The sequence below is a fragment of the Quercus robur genome, chromosome 5 (genome assembly GCF_932294415.1).
Source record: "Quercus robur chromosome 5, dhQueRobu3.1, whole genome shotgun sequence".
NCBI lineage: Eukaryota > Viridiplantae > Streptophyta > Magnoliopsida > Fagales > Fagaceae > Quercus > Quercus robur.
The window spans coordinates 6,932,326-6,958,384 of record NC_065538.1 but is presented as its reverse complement, the minus strand read 5'-3'; the positions used below and the strand labels follow the sequence as shown (position 1 = coordinate 6,958,384).

The following is a 26,059-nucleotide window of genomic DNA, read 5'->3' as shown; positions in this document are numbered from 1 at the left end:
GAAAAGTGCAATATCCAGAAATAACTCTTGCACATTCTGGTCCAATCCCTTATAACTAATTTCAAGTCTTTTCACAATTTTTCTATTAGGATTCTCTTTCAATTGATCTAGGAAACTTTTCCATACATCTAGTGTTTTTTTATACAAGGAGGAACCAAAAACTTCAAGAGCTAAAGGAAGGCCTTGAGCATACTTCAAAAAATCATTGGATAGATCCATAAAATCTTTATCAGGATAGGGTTGCTTGAAGGCTTTCCGACTAAAGAGCTCCAATGCTTTTTCATTATCTAGTGTTTTTACCTCATACATATTGTCCACTTCATGAGTTGTTAACAACTGCTTATCTCTACTTGTTATAATGATTCTGCTTCCTGGACCAAACCAATCATGACTTCCCGCAAGTGCATCTAGTTGGCCTTCTTCATTCACATTATCAAGAACAATAAGAACCTTTATACGATGAAGCCTTTGCCTTATAATCTTTTTCCCCTCACCAACATTTGTTATATTCAATTCTCTTTCGTCAATACTAGAAAGAAGTTGTTTTTGTAAAGGAATTAGATAATGATTTCCTGTTTCTCTAACAAAATCAATACAAATAAAGCTTTTCGCATCAAATTTATTAGAAATTTTGCAATAAATTACTTCTACAAGAGTCGTCTTACCCACTCCTCCAAACCCCCAAATCCCTATAAAGCGAACATCATCCACCCCTGTATTTAATAAATCCATCATTTCCTCCTCACTAGATTCTGTTCCAACAAGATCCTTGAAAACACTGAAGCATTCATCATACAGTTCACTATGTATACTTCCAACAATCTTTTGAATAACTGTTGATTCAGAACTGTAGATAATACCCCAAAAAATAAAATAAAATAAAATTAGTGATGCTAGTGTTATTACAAAATTTATTATGAAGACTACATTTGTTTTGACATAATTTGACTGTAAAATATTTTTCAAGTGAAAACATTTTTTGAATACTGTTTGTTTTCAAGTGTTTGTCTTGTCCATGAAATATTTTCAAGGTGCTAAAAAAGCCATCATTCCCAACTTCAACAGAAACCCAAATTATAAAATAGCATAAAAAATTACAACAAAATCACAATAACTAAACATAATATAATTAATCATAACAGAAAAGTTTATTTATTTGAAATAAGATCTAGCAAATATGTGATAAACATAAAACAAAAAAGCAATTGAAACATTTATTTGTTACGTTATTGAATTAACATCAATTACATTCATCATCACATCACTTTGTAAATTTTTTGTACTTGCATTTTTTTTTGTCACATCAATTTATAATTTTTTTTTATGGAGTATGTTAATGCATGCCCTTGTGCACTTATTAAGAGGCTAAAACTAGGTCTCACCTGCATTGAAAAATAACAAAACTTTTTTAAAATTGTCTATTAACAAATGCCCTAATGGCTGCCGTTAACTGGACCCTTAAAGTAAAAGTGGCCATACTCCTTATAAAAATTCAATCGACTATTTAATAAAATTCAACCTTAACCAATAATCTAAAGACCCTCGTTAACTGGACTCTCTAGAGTAGGGTGATATGATATTTTCTTTTCTCACATTTATGGTAAATTCTCTTGTACTCTTGGTGGACCCGATTACCATGAATTTAATTAATGAGGTTCACCATAAATATGAAAGAAAGAACAACCACGTTATCTAAGCGTATCTAATAATTACTTGATTATATGGAGACTTTTTTTACCTTTTAAATTTACGAAGTGTATATCTATGTTACATAGCTCATTGATTGCAGAAAAAGTAAGATGTTACCTCTGATGTAAATGCCATCCGGAGATATTGCTCACTTCTCTCAAAGCATCCTTCCACATATGCATCTTCTGTACGTTGATCTTGCCATCCTTTTCATGTTTGGCGAAGGCTATTGCAAACGGTCCTGCTTGGTTCCGTACGTGGGAGGGATTGACGTGGTAAAAGACTGGAAACACTGTTAGTCCTGTCTTTTTTCTGCACTCAACAATTTTGGTGAGTTCATCCAAGCACCACTTAGACTCAGCATATTTTTCTGAAAGTACGATAATTGCATACTGGGATTCTTCTATTGCTTTCACGAGCTCTAAAGCAATGACTTCTCCTTGTTGGAGATTTTCGTTGTCCCTAAAGACGTGAATGCTTTTTCGTCTCAATGCCTCATATAAATGGTCTGCAAAACCATGACGGGTCTCCTCACCCCTGAAACTAAGAAAAACATTGTATTTCCATTTGGGTGTTGAAGAAGAAGAAGATGATGATGATGAAGATGATGATGAGGCTCTTTCAGTTTCAGAGGGAATGGAATCCATATGAAACTTTCTAAATACTGGCACAGTTGTCAAAATCGCTTCTCAGATCAATTCAAAATACTAGGGATAGGAGAATTAATCGTTCCTGGATCGGTAGATTTACACGATCCTGCCATCCTTGAACAATCCTACAAAAACTGAATTTTTGTTTCATCATACAGATTTTTGGAGTCCAAGCTTCCCTTTATGGTATTGCCGTGTTTGGTCGGAGAATAAGACAGACGAAGGAAAGAAGTTGATGGGTTGTGATTTATCTTGGAAAGAGAAGTGAAATATGATGAATGGTGAGGGCATTAAAATGGTTGGTTTTGACCAGAAAGTCTTAGGTGATCTGCATTTGATTGCGTGGAAAAAGTATTTTTTGGAGGACGTACGAAGAAAAGTAAAGTATCTAGATGACACGGGGTTTTTTTTTTTTTTTGACCAGAAAGACCCAATCTAAATTCTCTGTTACGTATTGTTATAAAATAAAAAAATTAAAAAACAATTAAAAAAAGGACTGTTTTGTTAGGAAATGGCAATGTTGGTCTTTTCTTTTTAATAAAATGTTAGAAATGTAGGATTTATGTAAAAAAAAAAAGAGCAAAATTTAGGTACAGTACTTAGGTGCTGTTCTTGAGGTTCTCCTTTTAATATTCTGCTATATAGATTTTTTCTCATGGGATGAAAGTGTATTTTTTAGTTAAGTAGCTACATGTCTGAATCTTAAAAGAAGAACATAAGGAACATCATCTAAATACTGTACCTAAGTTTTGTCCTAAAAAAAAATTATCTCATTGGCATCAGACTTTCATGAATAAAATCACTATCTTTTCTCTAAAAGATAGTGATTTGGTTTGGGCACAAAAAGAAAAGGCAAAAAAATATACAGCCAAATTATCTCATTTGCCTCACCTACATTTTCCATGTTATCCGAAGCTGGTAGCTCTCATGGAATCGCACTTTTTAGTGGATCTGTGCCTGAATCCAGTAATGGCTGATTGTATAATTCTAGCCGTGTATTTGGACCTGATGGCTTAAGACAAAGCATAAAAATGTGAGCACATATACATATGTATTTTGATTAAGATTTTACCAGCATATGTAATATGTAATATGATTTTCAACAGACACGGGTACGGATATCGAACACGGATATGACATAGTGACATAAGTAATTTCTAAAAATTTATAACATGAAATGGTCGATACGACACCGACATAATATAGATACGATACGGATATGACACTTAAATAAAGTGTCTGTTCTTTCTAGATTGGAAATTTTGAACCATATCATATTCTTTCGAAAGAATTTTTTTATTACACTCAAGGAATCTGACTTCTTTGCTGCGGGAGATAAACCAACCATTGTGGACATAGGTATATATGATTTAGATCCAAACCTTAAAAATCACTAGCATTTGTTGTGATCAGAGTATATTTTAGACTTTGAACCATTTGCAGGGGTGGAAGTTGGAACTATGCATAAAAGATGGGGCCCACGGCCCCCACAAAAATTTTTAAAAGTTGATTTATTGCGAGTTAAAACAAGACATCTCTTTTTTGGAAGACCTGGCCCCCGAAGAAAATAATTGCCCTCCCCCCATTTGCGACTTTTTCGTGTCTCTCTATTACTCTCTCCCTTTCCCAATTTGACACCCATTATCTTAGAATTTAGACTTTTATTTTTAGCTTCTTTTAGAAGTTTCAACTTCTTAAAAAGATTTTACAACTTTCACTTCCCTTTCCTGTAACTTAAAAGTCTTCTCTTTGGTTCAACTTTCTTCTCTTGGCCCAGTGCTGTCCTTTACAATATCTTATTTGGCTCTTTTCAATATCTATCTTTTGTTCAACCAATGGCATTGACAGCTTAGTACCGGTTTGGATTCAACATTTACGTTTTGCGTTTGCGTTTTCTGACTTTTTTTTTTTTTTTTTTTTTTTTTTTTTTTTTCAGGGAGTAATGCGGCTACTTGTGCACTGTTCACGGACTCACAAATATCACTTTTCAACAACTTTTTCATTAAAAATGGGTCACATGGTACTATTCACACATTTAAAAATTATTTTGCTACAGTGTTTTCAGTTTTAGTTTTCAGTTTCAGCAAAAATAAGCTTATTCACTATAGCAAAATTTTGTACCTCATAATTTATGGGTTTTTTTTTTCCTTTAATTTGTTCAACCAATGGGTAGGCTTTATTCACTATTTTTGTCTAGAATTCCATATTGGCTTCTACTCAAATTTTTGTGTGTTTGACATTTGGAGAAGCAAATCTTGAAATTGATGGATGAGTCTGAAAATTCAAAACTACTGATATGAGAGCCACTGCCTAATTGTGATTGCAAATTTAATACTTACTTTGGAATTTTTTAAAAAAATAAAAAACTAGTCACAAAAACATATGTATGTATGTATTTGATACTTCGAGTTTTTATTGAGTTACGAATTAATATGAGAGTTTAGCCCTGCCCCCCTCCCCCCGAAAAAAAATTCTCGGTTCCGCCCCTGCATTTGTGCCTACTCAACTAAAGTGGATGTGGTTTAGTAAGGTGTGATTAGGTGCCATGATCAGAGGCTCATTTGACACTAGAGTAATTTTATGGGACACAATTGTTTACAATTGCTAACATTGGAGATATATCACTTTCGCCTAGGTTTACCACTGACACCACTTTTATTTGTTGTAGCAAGTCTGGCTCTATTGTCCCTCCTGCTCCTACCAAACAGCCATCTGTACAAATTCTCAACTTGGACTCTTCCAATCCTCTTGAAGTCACCCAATCCAAACCTCTCAGTGGCAGCCCTATGACTCTTCTCAGGAGTGAAGGCCTTGCCTAGGAGAGGTTCCAACAAGCTGTAACTAAAGAGGACGTTGCCATATGCAATGACATGTCTGTGAAGGAATTTGAACGTTCTACAGTTCATGATCTCTTTAAGGTATCTTTCTTTGTCCTTAATCATTCATAAATTAATAGACTCGTCCCCTTGTCTCATATCCAATTCTTTTTATACAGGCTATGACAAAATTTATGGTAGCATCCAGACAAGCTTATGAGTTGGACCACAAAAGGGTTAGGTTAGAGATGAAGTTTTGTGAGATGGAGAAAGAGTTCAATCATCGAGCTGAAGTGAAGGCCAAGCTTGAGGACGAGGTGAAGGAGTTAAAGAATATCTTCGAAGAGCTTAAAGTAGATGCCGTCGAGAAGGACACTTATCTTGATCATTTGCAAAAAAGAAGTGACGAGCTCTGCACTCTTCTTAGAGAGACTAGGGAAGCAGCCATCAGGGAGTTTAAGGCGTCTAATGAGTTCACTGATCTCTTAGACAGGAACTACGTTGCAGGGTTTGAAGACTTTCTGATGGACATGATTGAGCATTTCCCAGGAGTAGACTTTAGCCTCATCAAGCTTCGCGTTGCTACTGAAAGCTCTCTTCTCCAGATGAGTTCTGAGGACGTAAATGTTGAAGACAATGCCTCCACCCAACCTACCAAGGATGACCCAAAGTATGGGGATAATGCCCCCAATGGTTTATAGAAAAATTTGTAACCACCTTTATCTATTTTCCTTGTTTTCTATCTCTCTGTCTCTTTCTTCTTCTTTTTTTTTTTTTTTAAGGGTCCGTTGTTTTGGACCATGTGGATTTATGAAAGTACATTTGGCTCGTCCAAGTTGAAAGACAAGCCTTGATACAATTGCATTTTTTAGGCTTAACTCTCTTAAGGCTTTTTGGACGATGATCGTCTACCCTTTTTATTTATGAATGTGTTTTTATCCATATTTTTATCGCCAATTTTAATTCCAAGTGTTTTTCCTCCATGTTTAGGACTTTATTTTGGAATATATGGGCATTATCCTCGTCCTTAGACTTATTCTTGGAATTTTTGCTTGGCTATTTTTTCTTTTCATCCATAACTTGGATTGCTCAATGGATGACGTGTCGTCCACGTGAAGTATATTTCATGCACGCTTTTCTTCGTCCTTAATTTTTGGATGAGCATACTGGGAGGTTTTTGTTCCTTCCTTTTGTACTTAATGTTATTTGCCTTATGATGATACATCTCTGCATCCAGAGATGTTAAACGTCTTTAATTTCATATGGACGTTAATTTCATAGATCAACACTTAAATTAGAGAATTCAAGCTACTTTATATACAATAATTGTACATAACCTCATCCATAAACATCAGAGAACTTAGTACATAGCATCATCCAAAGGACTTTGTTCATGACATCGTCCATAGCACATGCTAGTAGCTAATGCTTTTTAGGGAATTCAAATACTAAGAAACATAAAATACTACTAGAAAACATAAATGTTGAAAGATAACATAAACATTACTAGTGATCACTAGTCTTTAGTCTCGTCCATGCTAACCTTCCCGACGAGTCCTCCTCACTAGTAGTACTTCGTCAAATGCTCTATATTCCACGAGTGCTCCAGCTTTTGTCCATCCAAGGCCTCCAAATAGTATGAACCTCGCCTTTTGGAATTGATAACTCTGTACAGTCCTTCCCAGTTAGGTCACAACTTTCCATGAGCAGGGTCCTTAGTAGCTAGGGACACCTTTTTTAGGACGAGATCTCCAATGTTAAACTACCTTGGCTTCACCAATGCATCATGGTGCTTAGTCATCAAGTTTTTGTAATGAGCCACCCTTTGTTTTGCATCCATCCTTACCTCATCTATAAGGTCAAGGCTTAGACGAAGCTGTTTCTCATTCTCTTCATTGTTATAATGGGCCACCCTGCAGCTAGTTAGACCAACATCCGCAGGTATGACCACATTACTTCTATATGCCAACTTAAAAGGAGTTTCCCCAGTTGGGGTCCTTACTGTCGTTCTGTATGCCCAAAGGACACTGGGTAATTCATCTGGCCATATCCCTTTTACCCCCTCAAGCCGAGTCTTGATAATCTTCAGCAATGATCGATTTGCAACTTCAGCTTATCCATTAGCTTGTGGGTGGGAGGGTGAGGAGTAATGATTCCTAATCTCCAACCACTCAAAAAATTCTCTGAAGGGTGTATTGTCAAATTGGCGTCCATTGTTAGAGATGGGCACTCTAGAAATTCCGAAGCAGCAAACTATGTTCTTCCAAACAAAACTTCTGACATTCTGCTTAATGATTCTTGCCACAGGCTCTACTTCCACCGTTTGGTAAAATAATCAATCGCTACTACCAGGAATTTCATTTGTCTTGTTCCCATAGGAAATGGACCAAGGATGTCAAGTCCCCACTAGGCAAAGGGCCAAGGGGCCACCATTGGAGTGAGATACTCTGATGGTTGTCTAGGTATGTTACTATAGCGTTGACACTTGTCACATGCCTTAAAATAAGCTATAGCATTTGCTTGCATTGACGGCCAGTAATATCTTGCGCAGACTATTTTATAGACAAAGGATCTGGCCCCTAAATGGTTTCCACAGGCTCCTTCATGGATGTCCCTCAGGACGTAATGGGACTCGTCTGGAGTTAAAGACCTCAGATAGGGCTTAGAGAAACCCCTTTTATACAACGCCTCGTCCACAAGGACAAACTTCGCTGCTCTTACCATTAGCTTCCTTACTTCTTCTTTATCTTTAGGGAGAACTCTGTTCTTAAGATAAGATATAATTGGGGTGGTCCAATTGGTAATTCCATCTACCTGATTCACTTCTAGCACGTCTATGCTCGGAATATACTGAATTTTAACTTGATCACCTATTATCTTGTCCGCAGATGCCCTTGGCTAAAATGTCGGCTTCTGCATCTTCTTCTCTTAGCATTTGTTGGAACTGGGCTATTGTGAAGCTTTTAATGCATTACTTAACTTTATCCAAGTACTTCTTCATGCGTTCTTCCTTGGCTTCACGGTTCCATTCACTTGGCCTTTCACCAACTAAGAGTCTCTTTGGACAAGGACTAAATTTGCTCCAAGCGATTTAGCTAACTGCAAGCCCTGAAGTAAGACTTCATATTCCACTTCATTATTAGTTGTTTGGAACTATAGATGGGCTGCATACTCCAAATGATCTCCTTCTGGTGAGCATAGAACTATCTCAATTCCTCCTGCATGTTGTGTGGACGAGCCATCTACACGGACAACCCACTGCTTTGCCCCCTGTTCTTCACTTTGCTGCCCCTTGGCAGGAGTGAATTCAGCAATGAAATCTACAAGGACTTAAGCTTTTATTGAGTCTCTTGGTTTATACCGTACGTCAAAATCACTAAGTTCCATTGCCCACTAGATCAGTCATCCAGTGGCCTCCAGTTTAGCAAGTGATCTGTTAGGACGTTGATTACATGAGTTTGAAAATAAGGCCTAAGTTTTCTTGCTGCTGTCACCAATGAAAATGCAAGCTTTTCCATGGGTGGATATCATCTTTCAGCTCTCCTTAAAACTTTGCTGGTGTAGTAGACGGGCTTCTATACTTTTCCTTCCTCCCTGATCAAGGTTGAACTTACTGCATGAGGAGACATCGCTAGATAGAGATACAACTCTTCTCCTGGCTTGGACGAGCTCAGCAATAGAGTTGAAGCGAGATAAGCCTTCAAATCTTTAAATGCTTGTTGGCATTCATCCGTCCATTCAAATGTCTTCCTTAATATTCTGAAAAACGGTAAACACTTGTCAGTAGCTTTTGAAACAAACCTATTAAGGGTAGCTAATCGTCCAGTGAGGCTCTAGACGTCCTTGATATTCTTTGGGGGCTCCATGTTTAATATTTCTTGGATTATATCAGAGTTTGCTTCAATCCCTCTCTATGAAACTGTAAAACTGAGAAATTTCCCTTATGTAGCTCCAAAGGCACATTTACTTAGGTTCAGCTTCTTATATCGCCTAAGCATATCAAAAGTTTCTTGGAGGTCATCCAAATGTTGTGTCTCCCTAACGCTCTTGACCAACATGTCGTCCACATACACTTCAACATTTCACCTAATTTGTGGACAAAACATGTGGTTGACTAGCCTTTGGTAGGTAGCTTCTGCATTTTTCAAACTAAATTGCATTACTTTGTAACAAAACAAACATTGGCTTGTGATGAAGGATGCTTTCTCCTGGTCTGCTTCGTCTATCTTGATCTAGTTGTACCCTGAGAATGCATCCATGGAACTTAATAGCTGGTGTCTAGCTGTTGAGTCTACCATCTGATCAATGCATGGAAGAGGATAGCTATCCTTGGGGCGTGCCTTGTTTAAATTTGTAAAATCCACACACATCCTCCATTTGCCATTAGCCTTTTTGACCATCACTACGTTAGCTAGCCAATCAGGGTAGTAAACTTCGCGAATGAATTCCGCAGTGGCTAACTTATGAACTTCTTCTTTGATGACATTATCTCGTTTTGGTTCAAACACTCTTCTTTTGACTGACAGGCTTATAGGATGGAGACACGTTTAGGCGATGAGTAATCACACTTGGGTCGATCCCAAGCATGTCTTCATGGCTTCAAGCAAAAACATCTGTGCTTCTTTTGAGGAATCCAACGAAGTCCTGCTTCGTCTTCTCCTCCATACTCGTCCCAATCCTAGTAAACTTCTCCAAGTTGGACTCATCTAGTGGTACATCTTCCAATACTTCAGTTGGTTCAGCCAGCGTTCTCTTTTCTTCTATGTTCATTGTTTGTATCTACTCATCCATAGCCAACATTGCTAAGTAACATTCTTTAGCAGCTAATTGATCTCCATGTACTTCTCCAATGCCATACTTTGTTGAAAACTTGACAGACAAGTGGTAGGTGGACGTTGTAGCCCTCCAACTATTCAAAGTTGGTCGTCCAATAATGTCATTATACGTATACGAAGATGAACAGTCTACAACAAGAAAATTCACTTCCTTATTAATTTGTCATGGGTAAGAGCCAACCACGACTGGCAAAGAGATGGTGCCTACTGGTAGAACCTTCATTCCTCCAAACCCGATCAATGGCACATTCACTGGATGGAGTAACTCCTTATTAATCCTCATTTGCTGGAAAGCTGGATAATAGAGGATATCTGCTGAACTTCCATTGTCTATTAACACCCTTCTAGTTGTATAATTTTCAGTTGTCAAAGTAATGACAATCGCATCATCATAAGGATGGTGCAGTTGTCTTGCATCTTCATCTGTGAAAATAATGGATGGCTCATCTTCTTTAATCACCCTTGGTGGTCACCCAGATATCTAGACATTCTGGACTTCTTATAAATAGGTCTTTTTGGCTTTGGACTAGTTTCCCGTTGATGTGTCCCCTACAATGATCTTTATTTCTCCAAACGGTAGATGTGCTGGTTCTTCTGCCTTGCCCTTCATTGGCTGTCTCTCGTCCTTGTGGTCTCACCCAAGAAAATTTTTTAACTTTCCTTGTTTGATGAGAACTTCAATCTACTGCTTCAAGTCATAACATTCGTCTGTATCGTGTCCATGGTCATTATGAAAGCGATAGTACTTGCATTTATTCCACTTGCTAGGATCTCCCTTTATCCTCTCAAGCCACTTTAAGGATGGATCATCTTTAATCTGCATTAACACTTGATCAAGTGGAATGTTCAAGGGAGTGTAGTTGGAGCATCGTCCTGAGGACGACCCTGTTTTCTTGCTGTCACGATCCCTTTTCTCTCTTACTTTGGCTTTCTTTGGATGAGGGCCCTGCTCTGGATGGTGTACAAATCCATTGTCCAGTCGTTCACCTTTCTTCTTTTTCTTGGCAATAATCGTGTCTTCTGCATTCACGAAACTTTGGGCTGAATGTATCAATTCAGCCATCGTCTGCGACTCATGATCATACAGCTTTTGGATGAACAAGTCTAAACTGACTCTATTGTAGAAGGTTGCTAAGAGGATCTTGTCATCCATCTCGTCCACCAATAAGGCTTCTCTATTGAAACAGCTGATAAAAGAATGTAGACTCTCGTTCTCTCCCTACTTTATGCTTAACAAACTGGACGAGGAACGTTTTTACCTTTGTCCGCCTACGAAGTTGTTGACAAACAACTTACTTAACTTCAGGAATGAAGTTATGGTGTTTGGTGGTAACTTACCACACCATACTCTAGCTAGGCCTTTCAATGTGATAGGAAAGGCTTTGCATATGATTTCATTCGGAACACCTTAGAGCTGCATAGTTGTCTTGAATGTGGCAATGTGATCACAAGGATCACGCGTCCCATCATATGAGTCTAGGATAGGCATTTTGAACTTGGAAGGCAGGGGATGACTTGTGATGGATGCAATGAAGGGGGAATCAGTCCTGTGGATGAGATCATCCATATGGTTTGCTCTCCTCATGGAATCCTTCATCTCTTCCGTGGCTCTTTTCATCTGGTCCATCTCTCTCTCTAAATGTGGTACCCTATGAGTGACGGTACCTCTGGATTGGTCTCCTTCAGCATTGTTTTCAACCCCGTCATTCTCTGAATTTTGGCCTCATTCTCCACTGTGTCACTGCTGACATTGTCTATTAACTTATCTAGTTAACTCTTGGTTCTGTTGTGTCAGTTCTGTCATTGCTACTGCCCTGGACTGTAACTGTTGTTGGACGGTCATGGGGGTTGGTGGTACACGATTTGGGTGACTAGAGGCGTTTCCACTCTCTTGGTGTCCTGGACTAGTGGCCATTGACCTAGTCCGAATCATGCAACCTTTTTGTCTTGGAAAGCAAAAAAGTTAGTACTTAGAAACTTTTTAACTTTTCCCACAGACGGCGCCAACTGATGATGCACAAAAATCAGTAGACTGAAATACTTCGAGCTAAGGTAATGGTTGTAAGTCCTGAAAAGAAATAAAGAATTGTCAAGGGTGACCGGTGTGATCTGGCCAAGGACCCTCCAATGATTAAGTTAGTTTTCTCTCTAGAACACAAGGATGGGAAATAGTGAATGGTAAAACTTACCTTGGGTGAATGAGACTTGTTCCTTTTATAGAGAGTTTGGAGTGGTCTACTTGTTCGAATCCACCACCATCATGGGTGATGGGAGTAGTTAATGGAGAAAATGGGTAAATAAAGTACGTGAAGCGAGTTACGGGGAATTTCCTCCACGTTTTAAGAGTAGCCCATCATGGTCAGATCATAAGGAACTTTATGAGAAGTTCTTGTAGGCCAAGTGTCATCTAGTCGTCCATGCCTTTGTGCTATGGATGACTATCCTATAATTAGATGATCTTATTGTAAAGGGATGTGTATTGTTCCTATACATGATGCCATTGTTGTTCTCTTCTTAGGGCTTCTTGGATTTGATCAAGTTATGGACGTGGTGACCATGGACGACTACCATGGATGAACATTCTGAACTTGGGTTCCCATCAGTTGGAAACTTCTAGTTTTTTCATATCATGAATGTTGCCTTTGAGTTTGAAGAAAAATGGTGTATTGGGCTTGTGAAACGAGTCCAAATCTTTTGTCTTACCCTTTCTACTCCACTTTATACTCTACTAATAAAAATTTGTCACATATCTATCCATTTAGTTAAATACTAATTTTCTGCTTTTTCTTATTTAAGTTTCCTAAATTAAATAAAAAATTAAAAGAGAAAACACAACACATCCCTACCAGCCACCAATACCGGTCCACCACCGTCAACCTTTGCTGATGACACTTGCAAAAAATCGCTGAAGTCATTAATAGCGCCAGTCACAACCATACTCCACACAAGTCACAGCCATACACCGCCACCAAATACGCACCATGCCACCTTGTCTTCAGATCCATAAGTGGGTATTAGTTTACGTGTTTAGTTCTAGTGAAAACTGAGGAGAGAAAACAAAGTAAAAGTGCTATTTTAGATTACCGTTGAGAGGCATTATTGCATTGAGAAAATTTAGATGCCGTGACTTAATTCTTGTACTTGACTTACAAAGACCGATTTTGGTTAGAAATTATAGTCCGATTGCTTGAAATTGTTTTGTTATTGGGGATTTTGATAAATATAGAGGTGGGAATAAGATAATTGGGTTTAATTTATGCTCAAAAGTTATGAGAAGTTGTTTGAAGATGGGCCAAATTGAAAATCTCTAGCTTCGGTGTTGTTTAGTAACCATTAAATATGTGTAATATACTGATATGGCTTTGGCTATTTGGAGATCTTCATGTAATCTTTTTTTTTTTTCGATGTACCATAAATTGGACTGGGTGAATTTGGTAGTGGTGTTTGGCCATTGATTATGTCGGCAATTTGGTGCTGGCCAGTGGGAATGTGTATGGTTATTTATTTATTTTAGGAAATTCTAATAATAGAAGGTAGAAAATTAGTATTAACTCAAATAGATGGACAAGTGGCAAAATTTTATTCATGGAGTGTAAAGTAGAGCAGGAAAAGTGGGATAGAATACTTGGATTCATTTAAAAGATATGATTGTTTAATAAAACCTAACTAATAAAAATAAGTTTTCTCAAAAAAAAAAAAAAAAAAAGTTTCTCCAAAAAAAAAAATTAATAAAAATATTAATTAATTCACTCATATTTTATTGAAGCAACATCATCCACCAAGTGGATATAATAGAGTATATGAAGGTACATCATCTTATAGTGTGATCACTCATCACAACCCTACACCAGCACATGTTAATCTTCTGAATAATAAAATTTCCGACTCGGCCCTATTAATCTATTATATATCATATATTATTCAGGACCAAACGTTTTTACAGCGGCTAAACCAGTTATTCGCAGTGCTCTAGGACTAGGAAGACAGCGATGTGATACTCCCTCTTTCTACACATAATAAGTTCCATTAACTAATTAAAGCAAATTCTCAGTTACTTCTCTGAGCTAGGGAGTGGGGACGAATTACGACCTTATAAGACGACAACTCTGCATGCGCAGAATAGATAGGCCCGTTGACTATAGGGAAAACAAAAACACTAACTTTGAGAATTATTGGTGCTACAACTTTCTTTTGCCTAAATAGCATCAGCTCAGTCTTGGGGTGTGAATGCAATGATGGCATCTTCTACACCAAGCTCCATAGAGCACACCATGCTGCCTGCCTCAGAACAACTACAAGTACCCAGCAATATTACAAAGGTTTGGTTCCTTTTTTTTTTTTTTTTTTACTTCAAATCTTGTCCTATATTTTGTTCTTCTGGTCCTTTAGTTAGCACCCTTTTAATTTGTTAGTTTCTATATCCCACAAACACTCTATATTTTTTAAAAATGATTTTAATAGTTCATATGCTAGTCTATATAAGAACATGTCCTATAAATTATTGCATGTAGTACATACTAATGTAGTTGGTATATGTGTTTAATTATCAAGAAAAAAAAATAAATGCATCAATCAATTTTTTGGTTCTAGTCATTTCCTCATAATAAAACTGAATAGAAGAATTATTTATCACTAGTAGAGTAGGATGCAGAATGGAGTATACATAACGATCAAGACTAGTCTGTTGAGAATCTATAGTTAACCTTCAATTTGAGATTGAGGCTTTGTTGTTGTAAAGTAGGAAGTGAATAATCTAATATTTGTTCAAGAATTTAGGGTTACTTTTTCTTTTTTCCATTTTTAGTCATTGACTCAAGTAATTATAGTTGCTATATATTGTGGACAGTTTAAGATTGGCCTTTGTCAGCTATCTGTTACATCAGAGAAGAATCAGAATCTGGCTTGTGCTCGTAATTCGATTAAAGCTGCTGTAGAGTGCGGCGCAAGGCTTGTTGTTTTACCTGTGAGTTGCCTAGCTACCCATGTGATAGTTGCAATAGGCAATAGCAATGTGGTTTGAAATAATAGATTGTTAGAAGTCATTGTAAATTAACACGATTCTTGTTTATTTGCTTATTCTCAATGAAGGAAATGTGGAACTGTCCTTATTCAAATGATTACTTTGCAAAATTCGCTGAGGATTTTGAGAATGAGGATGCCTCACCAACGTTTTCCATGTTATCTGAAGCTGCTTGTTCTCATGGAATCACAATTGTTGGTGGATCTGTGCCTGAATCCAGTGATGGCCAATTGTATAATACTAGCTGTGTATTTGGACCTGATGGAAAGCTCAAGGCAAAGCATAGAAAAGTGAGCACATGCACATATCTATTTTCATTAAGATTCTAGAGCATATGTTACATGGATAGGAATATTTGAACCTTATTACATTTAGAATTTGTTTCAAATTCAATTGTGTTCTTTGCAGATTCATTTGTTTGATATTGAAATTCCAGGAGATATTACATTCAAGGAATCTGACTTCTTTGCTGCAGGAGATAAACCAACCATTGTGGCCACAGGTATATATGATCTAGACTCAAACCTAAAATATCACTAGCATTTTTTGTGATCAGACTATATTTTAGAATATGTACCTTCTGTGCCTACTGCCTACTCAGCTAAAGTGGATGTGGTTTAGTAAGGTGTCATTAGGTGCCATGATCAGAGGCTCATTACTTTTGCGTGGGTCCACCATTGGCACTACTTTATCATGCATCACTCAAACAAGCCACGTTAGCAGTTATGAACAAAATTGTTAAAAATAGTGTCCTTAAGACTTATGTGACAATATCTACTCAAAAAAAAAAGACTTATGTGACAATACTTGGTGGAGTAATTGATATAACATTAATCTATCATTTAGTTTTAATGGTTGATGAGCAATTTTTCAAATAGACTTGGCCACTGATAAGCAATTGTTCAATGCAGATGTTGGCCGTATTGGAATAGGAATTTGTCATGATATACGCTTCCCTGAGCTTGCTGCATTATATAGAGCAACAGGTTCTCCATTTTTTTGAAATAATAGTGGTCCTTAGTTCACTGTGCATATGATATGTATGAAAAATTTATTGAGTGTAAATACCTGCAGGTGCTCGTATAATATGCTATCCTGGGGCCTTTAACATTAGCACTGGTGAATTGTTATGGGAAGTGATGCAGAGAGCAAGGTAAGAATCAATAAATCTATTGGCCAATTTTTTTTCACAATCGTCAAAGTGGCAATGTGGCATGGTATGATTGGTGTATTAAATGTGGCTGATGTTGTTCCAATCATATCTTGGCACATCAGCAATTGTGAAAAAGACTTGCGAAAATGTTATTGCTTCTAACATTACTTGGTAAGAACAAAGAACCTATAGGCTTCTTCTGCTCAAACATTTTCCCCCCTGAATTGAGTATTTATAAAAACCAATCATAGCAACAATACTTATCTCACTAACACATTATTTCTAAACTTTCAGAGCAGCAGATAACCAGGTACTGAAAAATCTGTAGCACCTCAAAATTTTCTGTTATAGGCTAATGCAATTTTGCTATGAGCTGTTTTTTGATATGGTGGCAGTTGTTTGTAGCTACTTGCTCACCCTCTCGAGATTCTAGTGATAGCTATGCAATATGGGGCCACTCTACCCTTGTTGGACCGGTATCAAAGTTTGGATTTTTTTTTTTTTTTTTTTTTTTGCTGGGTTATTAAAATTTGGACTTAATCATTTCAATTTCTTCCTAGATAAAAGGTTTAACATTATATTTTTTTTTAATGGTAATTAATAAGCAGTCTGGTGAGATAATTGCAACCTCAGGGCATGAAGAAACTGTGGTAGTTGCTGAGATTGATTATTCCAAAATTGAACTCCAAAGGTAGTGTTCTAGTCTGAAACTTGAAGTTCATTTATGTTATATTGTGTCCAACTTTTCTCATAAAGTTTTGGAAATATGCAGGAAAGGCCTTCCACTTGACAAGCAAAAGAGAGCAGATATTTACCTGTCTTGATGGACATGAAGGACAAAAGCCTTGAAAGGGTGAACCTATGACAGCACTCAGCATTCATTTCCAAACTCTCCATTTAGTGTCTCTAAATTTTTCTTGGATTGGATGTAATACTCATGATAATTATTGGAATTTGCTCTTTGAAGGTGCTCGTACGTTTGTTAAAAGACCTTTTTTCTTTATTTATTTTTTTAAAGAAGTCTTCTTTGTGTGATAATCATAGTTGCTACTTGCTAGTAAGCAACTCCCTCTCCATTACCTTTGTAGTTACTAATAATTAATCTTTAAGAGATTGGTAAGTGTCTTTTACCAAAAGCAATTGATAGTAAGCTCAACTCCAAGTTTTAGATTGAAGACAAGTATTTTGGCCTTAAAACAGAAACTATTGTTGTAATACATAGACTTAGTAACGCCATAGTTGCAGAGGCATTACTAAAATAGTTGTACAGGAAATTATGTGCTTTTTGGCAAATACAATGAATAAATGGGATGATGCAGAGAGATTGAGACAGGTAATGAGTGAAAAAAGAATGAGAAAATATCATGTATGGAGCTGGATTTAAAACATTTTGATGAGTATCTGTTGTGTTTCTTTTCCCCTATAGCTGAGGAAGGGGCAATTTACTGTAACTGTAAACTAATATTTTATACAAGGAGTTAGAACACTTCAAAATAGATTATAACTGTCATATAATTTAGCTCTTGACAATGACCCCAGCAAATTCAACCCACCCATTGTGTGATAATGTGACACAGGCTTTTTTGTTCCAATGAACCCACAAATCACAATCTCAATTTTGAGAAATGAATTATTAAATATCATGTGCTGCAAGAACACTTATTCATCGTTGGTTGTATAGTCATACTCCTGAAAATGTGTTTCTGTTTGATGCACAAAGAGTAGCCTTGCTAACAACAGGGAATAAGGTCTTCTAGAAAAATCAATGCAGCATAACAAACAAAGGTGCCAGCTAACTCAACTGATGATGCTTGTATGGCTCACTTACAATCGGCTAGAATCTAAGAGGCTTATGGCGCATAGATAACAATTGTGGAAAAGAGAATCTAGAATATGATGATGCTTGTATGGCTCACTGTCAATCCATAATAATTTCATTATAGGAAACAGCATCAGGTACAGATTATTAGCCTTTGCACAAACTTACAGATAACATGTTTTCATGCCTAGAATGCAAGCTGTTAGTATTTTCCCGTAGGATCTGAAAACCACAAGGCAAACTTACAAATTTCTAAAAGGAGTTTAATGTTTTTTTTTTTTATAATGCAACGTAGGATTCTCATTTCCATAAGAAACTCTAAAAGGAATACAAAATCTGCTACAATAAGTTTGGCATTACAATCAACCAGTATATTCTAAAGGACAGCCTTTTAAAGAACAACTCAAATTACAACACGAGCCAATAGATCTATCTATCTTAAAGTATATCCTCCATGCCACTTCATTCAAAAACCACAGGTCTGCATTGTAGCACCTGTCAATGGAATTATGTCTTCAATGGAGCCTTTTTCTCCCTATCAGATATTCGAGCAGGCGCTGTTGAATGCGACTTGAACCGACCTCGTCCTTCCCCTTCCCTATCCTGGAGAATGCAAAAGCAATGTTTAATTTTAGGACTTTTTTTTTTTGGGGGGGGGGGGGGGGGGGGGGGGGGGGGGGGGTGTTGAGTTTGCAAGGAGTTTCTATCAAAAGTTTCCTGTTCAAGTATAACGACAAAGCAGCCATGTATAGTTGTCAAGTAAATACAGTTTCAATCAGACTATTAAACAAGGAAATAATTGTCTGCACCTTTTTCTTAACAATCTGAACCACATCCTCATCTTGAAGTAAATGACTAAGGCCACAATGCTGCGGGTAGTGCCTGGCACTTATACCCCATACTAGCACATATTTCACCTCCTTCACCAAACTTCTATGTATGTGATTACAGAAGTCTTCAACAGTGCAGCCACCTCTATCCTGAAATCAAATACCAAGAGTATTGAAATAAGAAAAGGGAAGAAAACTAGAAACTTCCATGCATAAATAAAGCTGCCTATTTAAAGATAGCTGGACAGACAAAAAGGTATGCAACATACAGCAGAAAGAACTACAGGATCTGAGAAATCAGGTTGCTGGCCTTGTGGCTTTGTATAAACTCTTACAAGCCCCATCTCTTCCCACATTTTTGCTAGTAGTCTGTCAAAGTTCAGCTGTTTAAGCAACATGAGCCATATAAGTTACAAAGCCATTCACATCGAATGAAAATCCGTACAAAATATAATGCTTCAACAAGGAGTTATATCATATGTTTGGATGCATAATTAGATGAGTGGTAACGTATGTTTTGCATAAATGCACAATGAGAAAGTACATTTTACAAGAAGAAACTGCATTAAACCACAGAACGACCTCAGTTTGCTTCAAAATGCATTGGAACTGAGATGGGTTACTCCAAGCTCCAAATATTAAATTCCACAATCAAATTTGGTAAAGATTAGAAATGTAAAATCTACCTTCAGATTGCAACTAATGACAACTGAATTAGGTTGCCGAGCTAAGTTGTCAACATCATCAATACCAATAACGTCTATCTTGTTGTAAACATATATACACTTCATGTATTTCCGATTTCCCTCAATAACATCTATAAGATCATCAACTGTGGCATCCTCACGAAACAGCAACTGCAACAAAATCACCAACAACTAAGTATTCGTTTTATGGGGTCGCTAGTAGGTAGTAGAGAGAAAGTAATATAGAAGAGAAACTATAAACAACAACCCAACAAATACGCCTTAGTCCCAATTTTTTGGGGCTGGCCAGAAGAGAAACTATCAACAACATTACTATGCCTGAAACACTCAAAAAACAGTTTTCAGTGTTTAAACACTGAAAACTATGGACCCCAACAAAAAACAACGCAGAGGTAAGAGATTTTTTTTAGGAGTGCTTGAGTTACGTTTCTCATTTTAGGGTGTTTAAACACTGAATTTAGAAAACTCCTCTTACCAGTTTTCAGTTTTCAAATAACATTGCTCAATGGCACTTTTGTAAATAAGTAAAAAAACTGTAGGTCCCATTGATTAGACTACACGTCATCACTTAAAAAAAAAAAAAAAAAAAACCACACACACACACATATACCAATCACACAATTATGTTTTTTCAATTTTGAAAAGACGTTATTAGAAATATAGTACCTAAGACATTTTTTGCATCATGAGTACTTTAAATATGTGTTTTCACAACTTTTTTTAAACCACAGTTTTCACATCATTTTGAACAACAATACTCAAACTACCAAACAAGCACTTGTTCACAATGATATTCTCTTGCAATCTTCCTCAAAATAATTATCTACAGTTAGAACAACATAGTTTAAAGTACTGAAACACTTTGAAGCATCAACCATGCTGCACAGGTGAAAGAACTTCTCCATATATTGGAACCTCAACTGCTACTTTTACTCAAATTTCCTCCTTCCTACATTTACTTATTGTTACATATATGCGTATATACAAAAGAGCTATGTGGGATCTGAGCATGGAAAACTTGCTCAAAAACAGTGTTTAGATGAAAACTGACAATTCTAAATTGAAAATAGAGAGACAAATTTCAAAAGATGCAAGCAGAAAAAACAGTATAGGAAATTATACTCAAAATTTCATCTGCTACTTTCTAGTATTGCAGAAATTTTCATTTAATAATGTAAACAAAGAACACAAGCCATTCTAAGAAAACATATGTGCAAAGATCAAAACAGCTTCATTCTGATTCATGTATTGCACATTGACAGGGATATTGTTTTCCCTTTTTCCCAAGAAATGCAACAGACAACAAATTTTTCATGTGATGGGAAATAAAGAATTTGCAGTTGACCTGAACAGAGTACATTAAGTATGTATAATCAGCAATTAACCATCAACAACAACATTTTTCTAAAGACTTTAAGCTGCTAGTAAAGATTTTTTCACACTATAGCAGTTGCCTGATTAAGCAGTTAAATTCCAATTCAATTTTTTGCATTTATCAGTATTAAAGGTGCAAACACGCAACCATATATAATTGAGGTAAACTTTAAACCAAGTACCTCTGCATTGTGGATTTTGTATTCATGCAAAATTTGATAACACAGCTTCTCATCCACATGAGTTAAAGGAGAAGTACTGTTGAACGAAATGCCTCCAGTTTTTTTCCTTTTGAAGTATATCTGCAAAAAAGCAAACCAAAAAAATCAACTATGGTCCCACTAGATCAACAAATAAATTGTGAAAAATAATCAAAGAAACCAATGACTAGAGAATTCAAGGCAGGCTGAGTCCTATAAAAGAAAATTCTTGAAAATGTTAATATTAAAAACACATCCTTGAAAAGAACATACTTGAGGTGGTCTCTTGTTTAGACGCAAGCCCACAGCTTCCAATTCCTTTGTCAGTATTTGACGATGACCCTCACTCTGAAGCATTTTAAAAACAATTAACATCATAACAAGAACACCTAATAAAAATATAAAAGATTTTATATTCCGAAAAGGGAAAATAACCAAGCTACTAACAGCTCACGAGGTAGAGCAAAGAGATGGGTTTAAAAAAAGAAATGTAAAGAGGAAAAAGCTTGATTTACACAGTTATATTAACAGCTCAGCAAAGTACGACATTCTAGGAACAGGTAACAAGAAGTGCAGGCAAATCTTGTAAGCTGAAAAAGGTATTTTGCATCTCACTAAATAATTTAGTAAACTCTTGCAATTCCCATGGGTAACCAGTAGGCCCCCAATTTCTTGCAGTAAAACCAAAGATAATTTCTTCTGGTTATTAATTTTCCAACTTAGGGGAAATTTTCATGAGTAATGCATGTAAGTCCCCCAGTTGAACTAATCAAGAAGTCACCACAATAATCACAAATTGACTCATCAACCAGTTATATTAGCAACAAAACTATAGCTAGAATGATACATACCTTTGAGGCATCAAGAACCATCAATACAATGTCTGAAGACTTGGCAACAGCAATAACCTAAGAGAAAATAGTCTTGTCAAATTCTTCTAATCTCCAAGATACCATGACATATTGAGTAGAAAAGTATTTATAAAAGAATCAAGTGCCAACTCAAAAGGTTTTTTCAATTCAATTTAAGACACAATAATCACAAAAAATAATCCTTTTCTTAACTACATCGTGAGATTAATTTTTATATATATACAAATGATGCACAATCATCACAACATAAGAAACACTTAGGGTTATTTTACCTGCCTCCCACGACCCTTTCCTTCAGAAGCACCTTCAATAATTCCAGGAAGATCGAGCAGTTGAATTTTAGTATCATTGTAGTGTATAATCCCAGGAATACAGGTAAGTGTTGTAAATTCATAAGAAGCAGCCTCTGAATGTGTGCCCGTCAACATAGTTAAAAGGGTTGACTTCCCCACACTGCAAGCATATTAGTAATAGAATTGACGTCTTCAGACATACATACTGTTAAATCAACCAAAACATATGGAGACTAGCAAATGCTAATGTGAATGTGTATGTGTGTTACAGGGGAGAGAGAGAGAGAGAGAGAGAGAGAGAGAGAAAGAGGCCACTAAGCTTAGGTTTTGAAAGAAATCATGAAGCAAAAAGTGGGCCTGTTATTACTCCTGCAGAGTTGAGTATTATAAGAAGATTGCATGCATGTTCAAGTCATACAGATGGCAAACCTTGGAAATCCTATTAGCGCAACACGTCCATGGCCAAACTTGGTAACTTCAAAGCCCTCTCCACCTCCACTAGAACCCTGTTTCATAGTTCAAACAATAAAAAACCACAACTTGAACATACTCACAAAACAGTCTACACCAATGGGCTGTGGAAAAAACAACACGAAATTAAAACATAAAAAGAAACAAAATACATCTAAAGAGCAAACACTAAATAAGTAAGTCTTTAAATTACCAGACATAATACAGGCTAGCATCACTTCCTCAACCACACAAAAATAAAAATAAGTGACAATTCATCCGAAGTTAACCATTGAGGAAGCAAAACACAAGAAACTAGGGGCTTTGATTATACTTTCAGCCTTTCAGGGGGGAAAAAACTAAAACAATGTTTAAAACTGTTTTTAAATGACAAAAACAAAACTTTCAAGCAAGATGTTTTAAGTGTTTAGTTGTTCCTAAATGGAAACCAAAAAAAAGTTTCAAAAAACATCTTTCGCGACTTTGGTAGCATTTTTGCTCTATTTATGTAAATTTAAAAACTAAAAACGTTCTCAAAAAACAGGAACCTAACAGGTCCTAGCATACTTTTGGAGGCTCCAGCAATTGCGTCCTTAGCTTAGCTATCTTCGCCTTGAGCTGACCAAGATGATACTCTGCATATTCCATCAAACAAAATACATTTACCCATCAAGCACAAATATTTAACTAAGAATCTCAACAAGAGTATACATATATTTAAATGGAACCTTATATCAACAACTAAAAATTTAAGTACAACAACAGCTGCCTTGGTCCCAAAATTTTGGGGTCAGCTATAGATCCATAAAATACTAGTTAGGGTCGGGTGCATGTATTAAAATTTAAAGTGGGATACTTAAACATTACATTAAAACTGAAAACTAGGCAAAGCTTCATAAATTCGATAATGGGAAATTAAAACATCACATCAAATACTGAAACTTTGACAATAGCAGTTAAAAATTGATCCTGTGATATTTAAACATTACATCAAAGACTGAAAATTTGACAATAACTATCAAAATTGAAGCTCAAAAACACAAGGAAAGACAAAATAAAGCATACCCAGATGAAAATTTCTGATCAACAAGCTATAATGCATTGGATTTAACAGTACCTGTGGCTTTGTTCTTTTGAGTCCGAGCCATCTCGGCCTCAATTTCTTTGATCTTTTCTATGATACCCATTTTTCCTTATGACTTGAACTGCAACCACAAGTATCAAAATATAAGAAACAACAACCAAAAAAAAATTACAATTCTTTTTCATTTTTTTCACAAAAATTATAGCAATTTGGATAACCAAAAATGCTGAGAAATCGTGAGAAAGTAACCAATTCCATTGGATTCTCTTATTGATTTTTATTTTCCATCGATTTCTCAGCAACCAAACGAACAGTAAATCAAAAAGGAAAAAGAACAAAACAAAAAGTTTTTATATCTTTCTTATTACAATGAGTTCTTATTTTTTAAAATTTATTTTAAGTAACCTACGCTAATTGCACCAACTGGAACAGAAACAATTTCCAGAGAGAGAGAGAGAGAAGTGAACGAGTTAACTTGCTTAATGGGTGACTCACCGTGACTCAGTACCAGGCGATCTCAGAAGCTGATATTAGAGAGAGAGAGAGAGAGAGAAACGTGATAGTGTAGGTCTTTTTTGGATCAGAATTGAGAATGTAAAAATAGTTGTGTGGACTAATTAATATGGAGGCCCATTTTTATGTGAATGGTCCAGCCCAATGACTATATATATATATATATATATATATAGTTAACTTCCTTATTCTTATATTTGAACTAATATCAGATAGGTTCAAAATTGTTTAAAACCGACCAATTTGGTCCCTAATCCTTTAAATAAATATAAATAAATAAAGATAATGGTATAGGGTCCAAGTTAGTTAGTTTTGAAAAGTCTAAAACTTGACTGATTACCCAAACCTCAGGGATGTTAATTGTATTTTATCATTATATATATATAGACACACACGCGCACACATACATGTTAAGTTTTATATATAAAATTGTAGACCATGATCTTTGATTCTCTGCATAAAATTTATATTGATTTATTTACTATTTAATTCATCAAGTTATGTATTGAATTCATCTTTAACTCGGCAAGTTAAGATTGTTAGATAATTATATAAAAGGACGAAATTCTCTTTCGAATGCATGTATTACAAATTATTATTAACAATACTTCTTATTATTGTTTTTGCAATAAATTTTTTCAAAACTAAAATCAATAGAATTTCAATTAAAATTGATTATGTCACAAGAAGATTAAGTAAAGCATTCGTATTATCAATTTTTGAAAATAGACATTAACAAAACCTAAATATAAAAATATAATTAGTAATTTTGCATATTAATTAGTAAGAAGAATGAATTTAGGGACTATATAATATAGAAAACTAAATAAATAATATTTAAATATAAAAGGTCGTACTTAAATTATTGTCTTAGGCCTCAAATTGTAACGAACCAAGCAGCAACCTTGGCTTCTTAGGTAGAAAATTATGTTTATACTCCTTTTGTGAACTTGAAATGGAAAAAGTGTGTAGGTACAATGTTAAGCAAAAACAAAATATTATAAGATTTAAGTCTCCTTAATTGCAAGGCACATAAAAGAAGCTGGGTCACTTTTCCAATCTTGTCAACTTTTGTGTTTATTTAACTCTTGATTTGATTTGGGTTATATATATATAACCAATGCTAAGAGAAAATGTAATTAGATTCAAAATTGAATTTTGTTTTTATTAGCTTTCCATACAAATTAAATTGTTTAGATTTTTGTAGTTATTTTTTCTTTGAACTAATAAACATATTTTTTATACTGTTTCTATTTAGATATTTTGTATACCAGAATCTTGAACATAACAAATTTTAATTGAGCTGAACAATCTCATGTATTTATCCTCATTTAATTTAGAAGATACTATTGGACCAATTTATTCTTTTATTTTGTATTGTATTTAGTAGAATTTCATAGACAATGATTGTAAATTAATATTGTATATGTAGTATTCAATCATGATTTTCAAAATTATATACATAATAACAATGTAATGAGAAGCAATATCATGAAAATTGCAAAAAAAAAAAAAAAAAAAAAAAACCTATTTTAGTACCTCCAAATGTCCTGGTCGAATTAATATCCTATATGTTTTATAACTCAAGTTAACATCAATAACATCACTATAATTCATCATTTTTGTGCGTAAGCATGGGTTCCATACTAATATGAATAATACCCAAAATCAAATATCATAGTTAGCGATTTCAATGCCAAGAACTTGACTATAAGTCTTTAGCAAAAAAAAAAAAAACTTGACTATAAGTCTAT

The 26,059-nt window shown here is 35.6% G+C and overlaps 2 protein-coding genes across 6 annotated transcripts in view; one reads left to right on the top strand and one right to left on the bottom strand.

The window, feature by feature from the left end:
* The window catches only part of LOC126724976 (omega-amidase, chloroplastic-like), a 64,220-nt gene extending 47,019 nt beyond the window's left edge, over positions 1–17,201 (top strand). Inside the window, exons 1-10 of one of the 4 annotated variants that reach the window (XR_007655228.1) lie at positions 13,951–14,309; positions 14,837–14,953; positions 15,079–15,300; positions 15,419–15,512; positions 15,922–15,996; positions 16,085–16,163; positions 16,458–16,473; positions 16,569–16,639; positions 16,772–16,854; positions 16,936–17,201. Coding sequence is in view for 3 of the 4 variants with exons in the window: in XM_050429436.1 (XP_050285393.1) it covers positions 14,223–14,309; positions 14,837–14,953; positions 15,079–15,300; positions 15,419–15,512; positions 15,922–15,996; positions 16,085–16,163; positions 16,458–16,473; positions 16,559–16,639; positions 16,772–16,854; positions 16,936–16,987 (906 nt within the window). In the remaining variant the exon portion in view is untranslated. Of the gene's footprint in view, positions 1–13,950; positions 14,310–14,836; positions 14,954–15,078; positions 15,301–15,418; positions 15,513–15,921; positions 15,997–16,084; positions 16,164–16,457; positions 16,474–16,558; positions 16,640–16,771; positions 16,855–16,935 lie in introns of those variants that run through there. The other 3 variants (XM_050429436.1, XM_050429437.1, XM_050429435.1) reach the window with 3 other exon arrangements.
* An 874-nt stretch (positions 17,202–18,075) lies between these two features.
* LOC126724974 (developmentally-regulated G-protein 2) lies at positions 18,076–24,427 on the bottom strand. 2 transcript variants are annotated; one of them, XM_050429431.1, is made up of 12 exons: positions 24,288–24,427; positions 23,826–23,913; positions 23,276–23,343; positions 22,688–22,764; positions 22,238–22,418; positions 21,945–22,001; positions 21,367–21,441; positions 21,076–21,195; positions 19,499–19,669; positions 19,082–19,195; positions 18,792–18,962; positions 18,076–18,585 (listed from the first exon to the last, which is right to left on the bottom strand). In XM_050429431.1, exons 2-12 carry the CDS (start codon positions 23,893–23,895, stop codon positions 18,490–18,492), a joined length of 1,200 nt encoding a protein of 399 aa, XP_050285388.1. In that variant the 5' UTR covers positions 23,896–23,913; positions 24,288–24,427; the 3' UTR covers positions 18,076–18,489. The 2 variants fall into 2 exon arrangements, with proteins under 2 accessions (XP_050285388.1, XP_050285389.1); XM_050429432.1 differs by lacking the exon at positions 24,288–24,427 and adding an exon at positions 24,202–24,237.
* Positions 24,428–26,059: the final 1,632 nt, after the last annotated feature.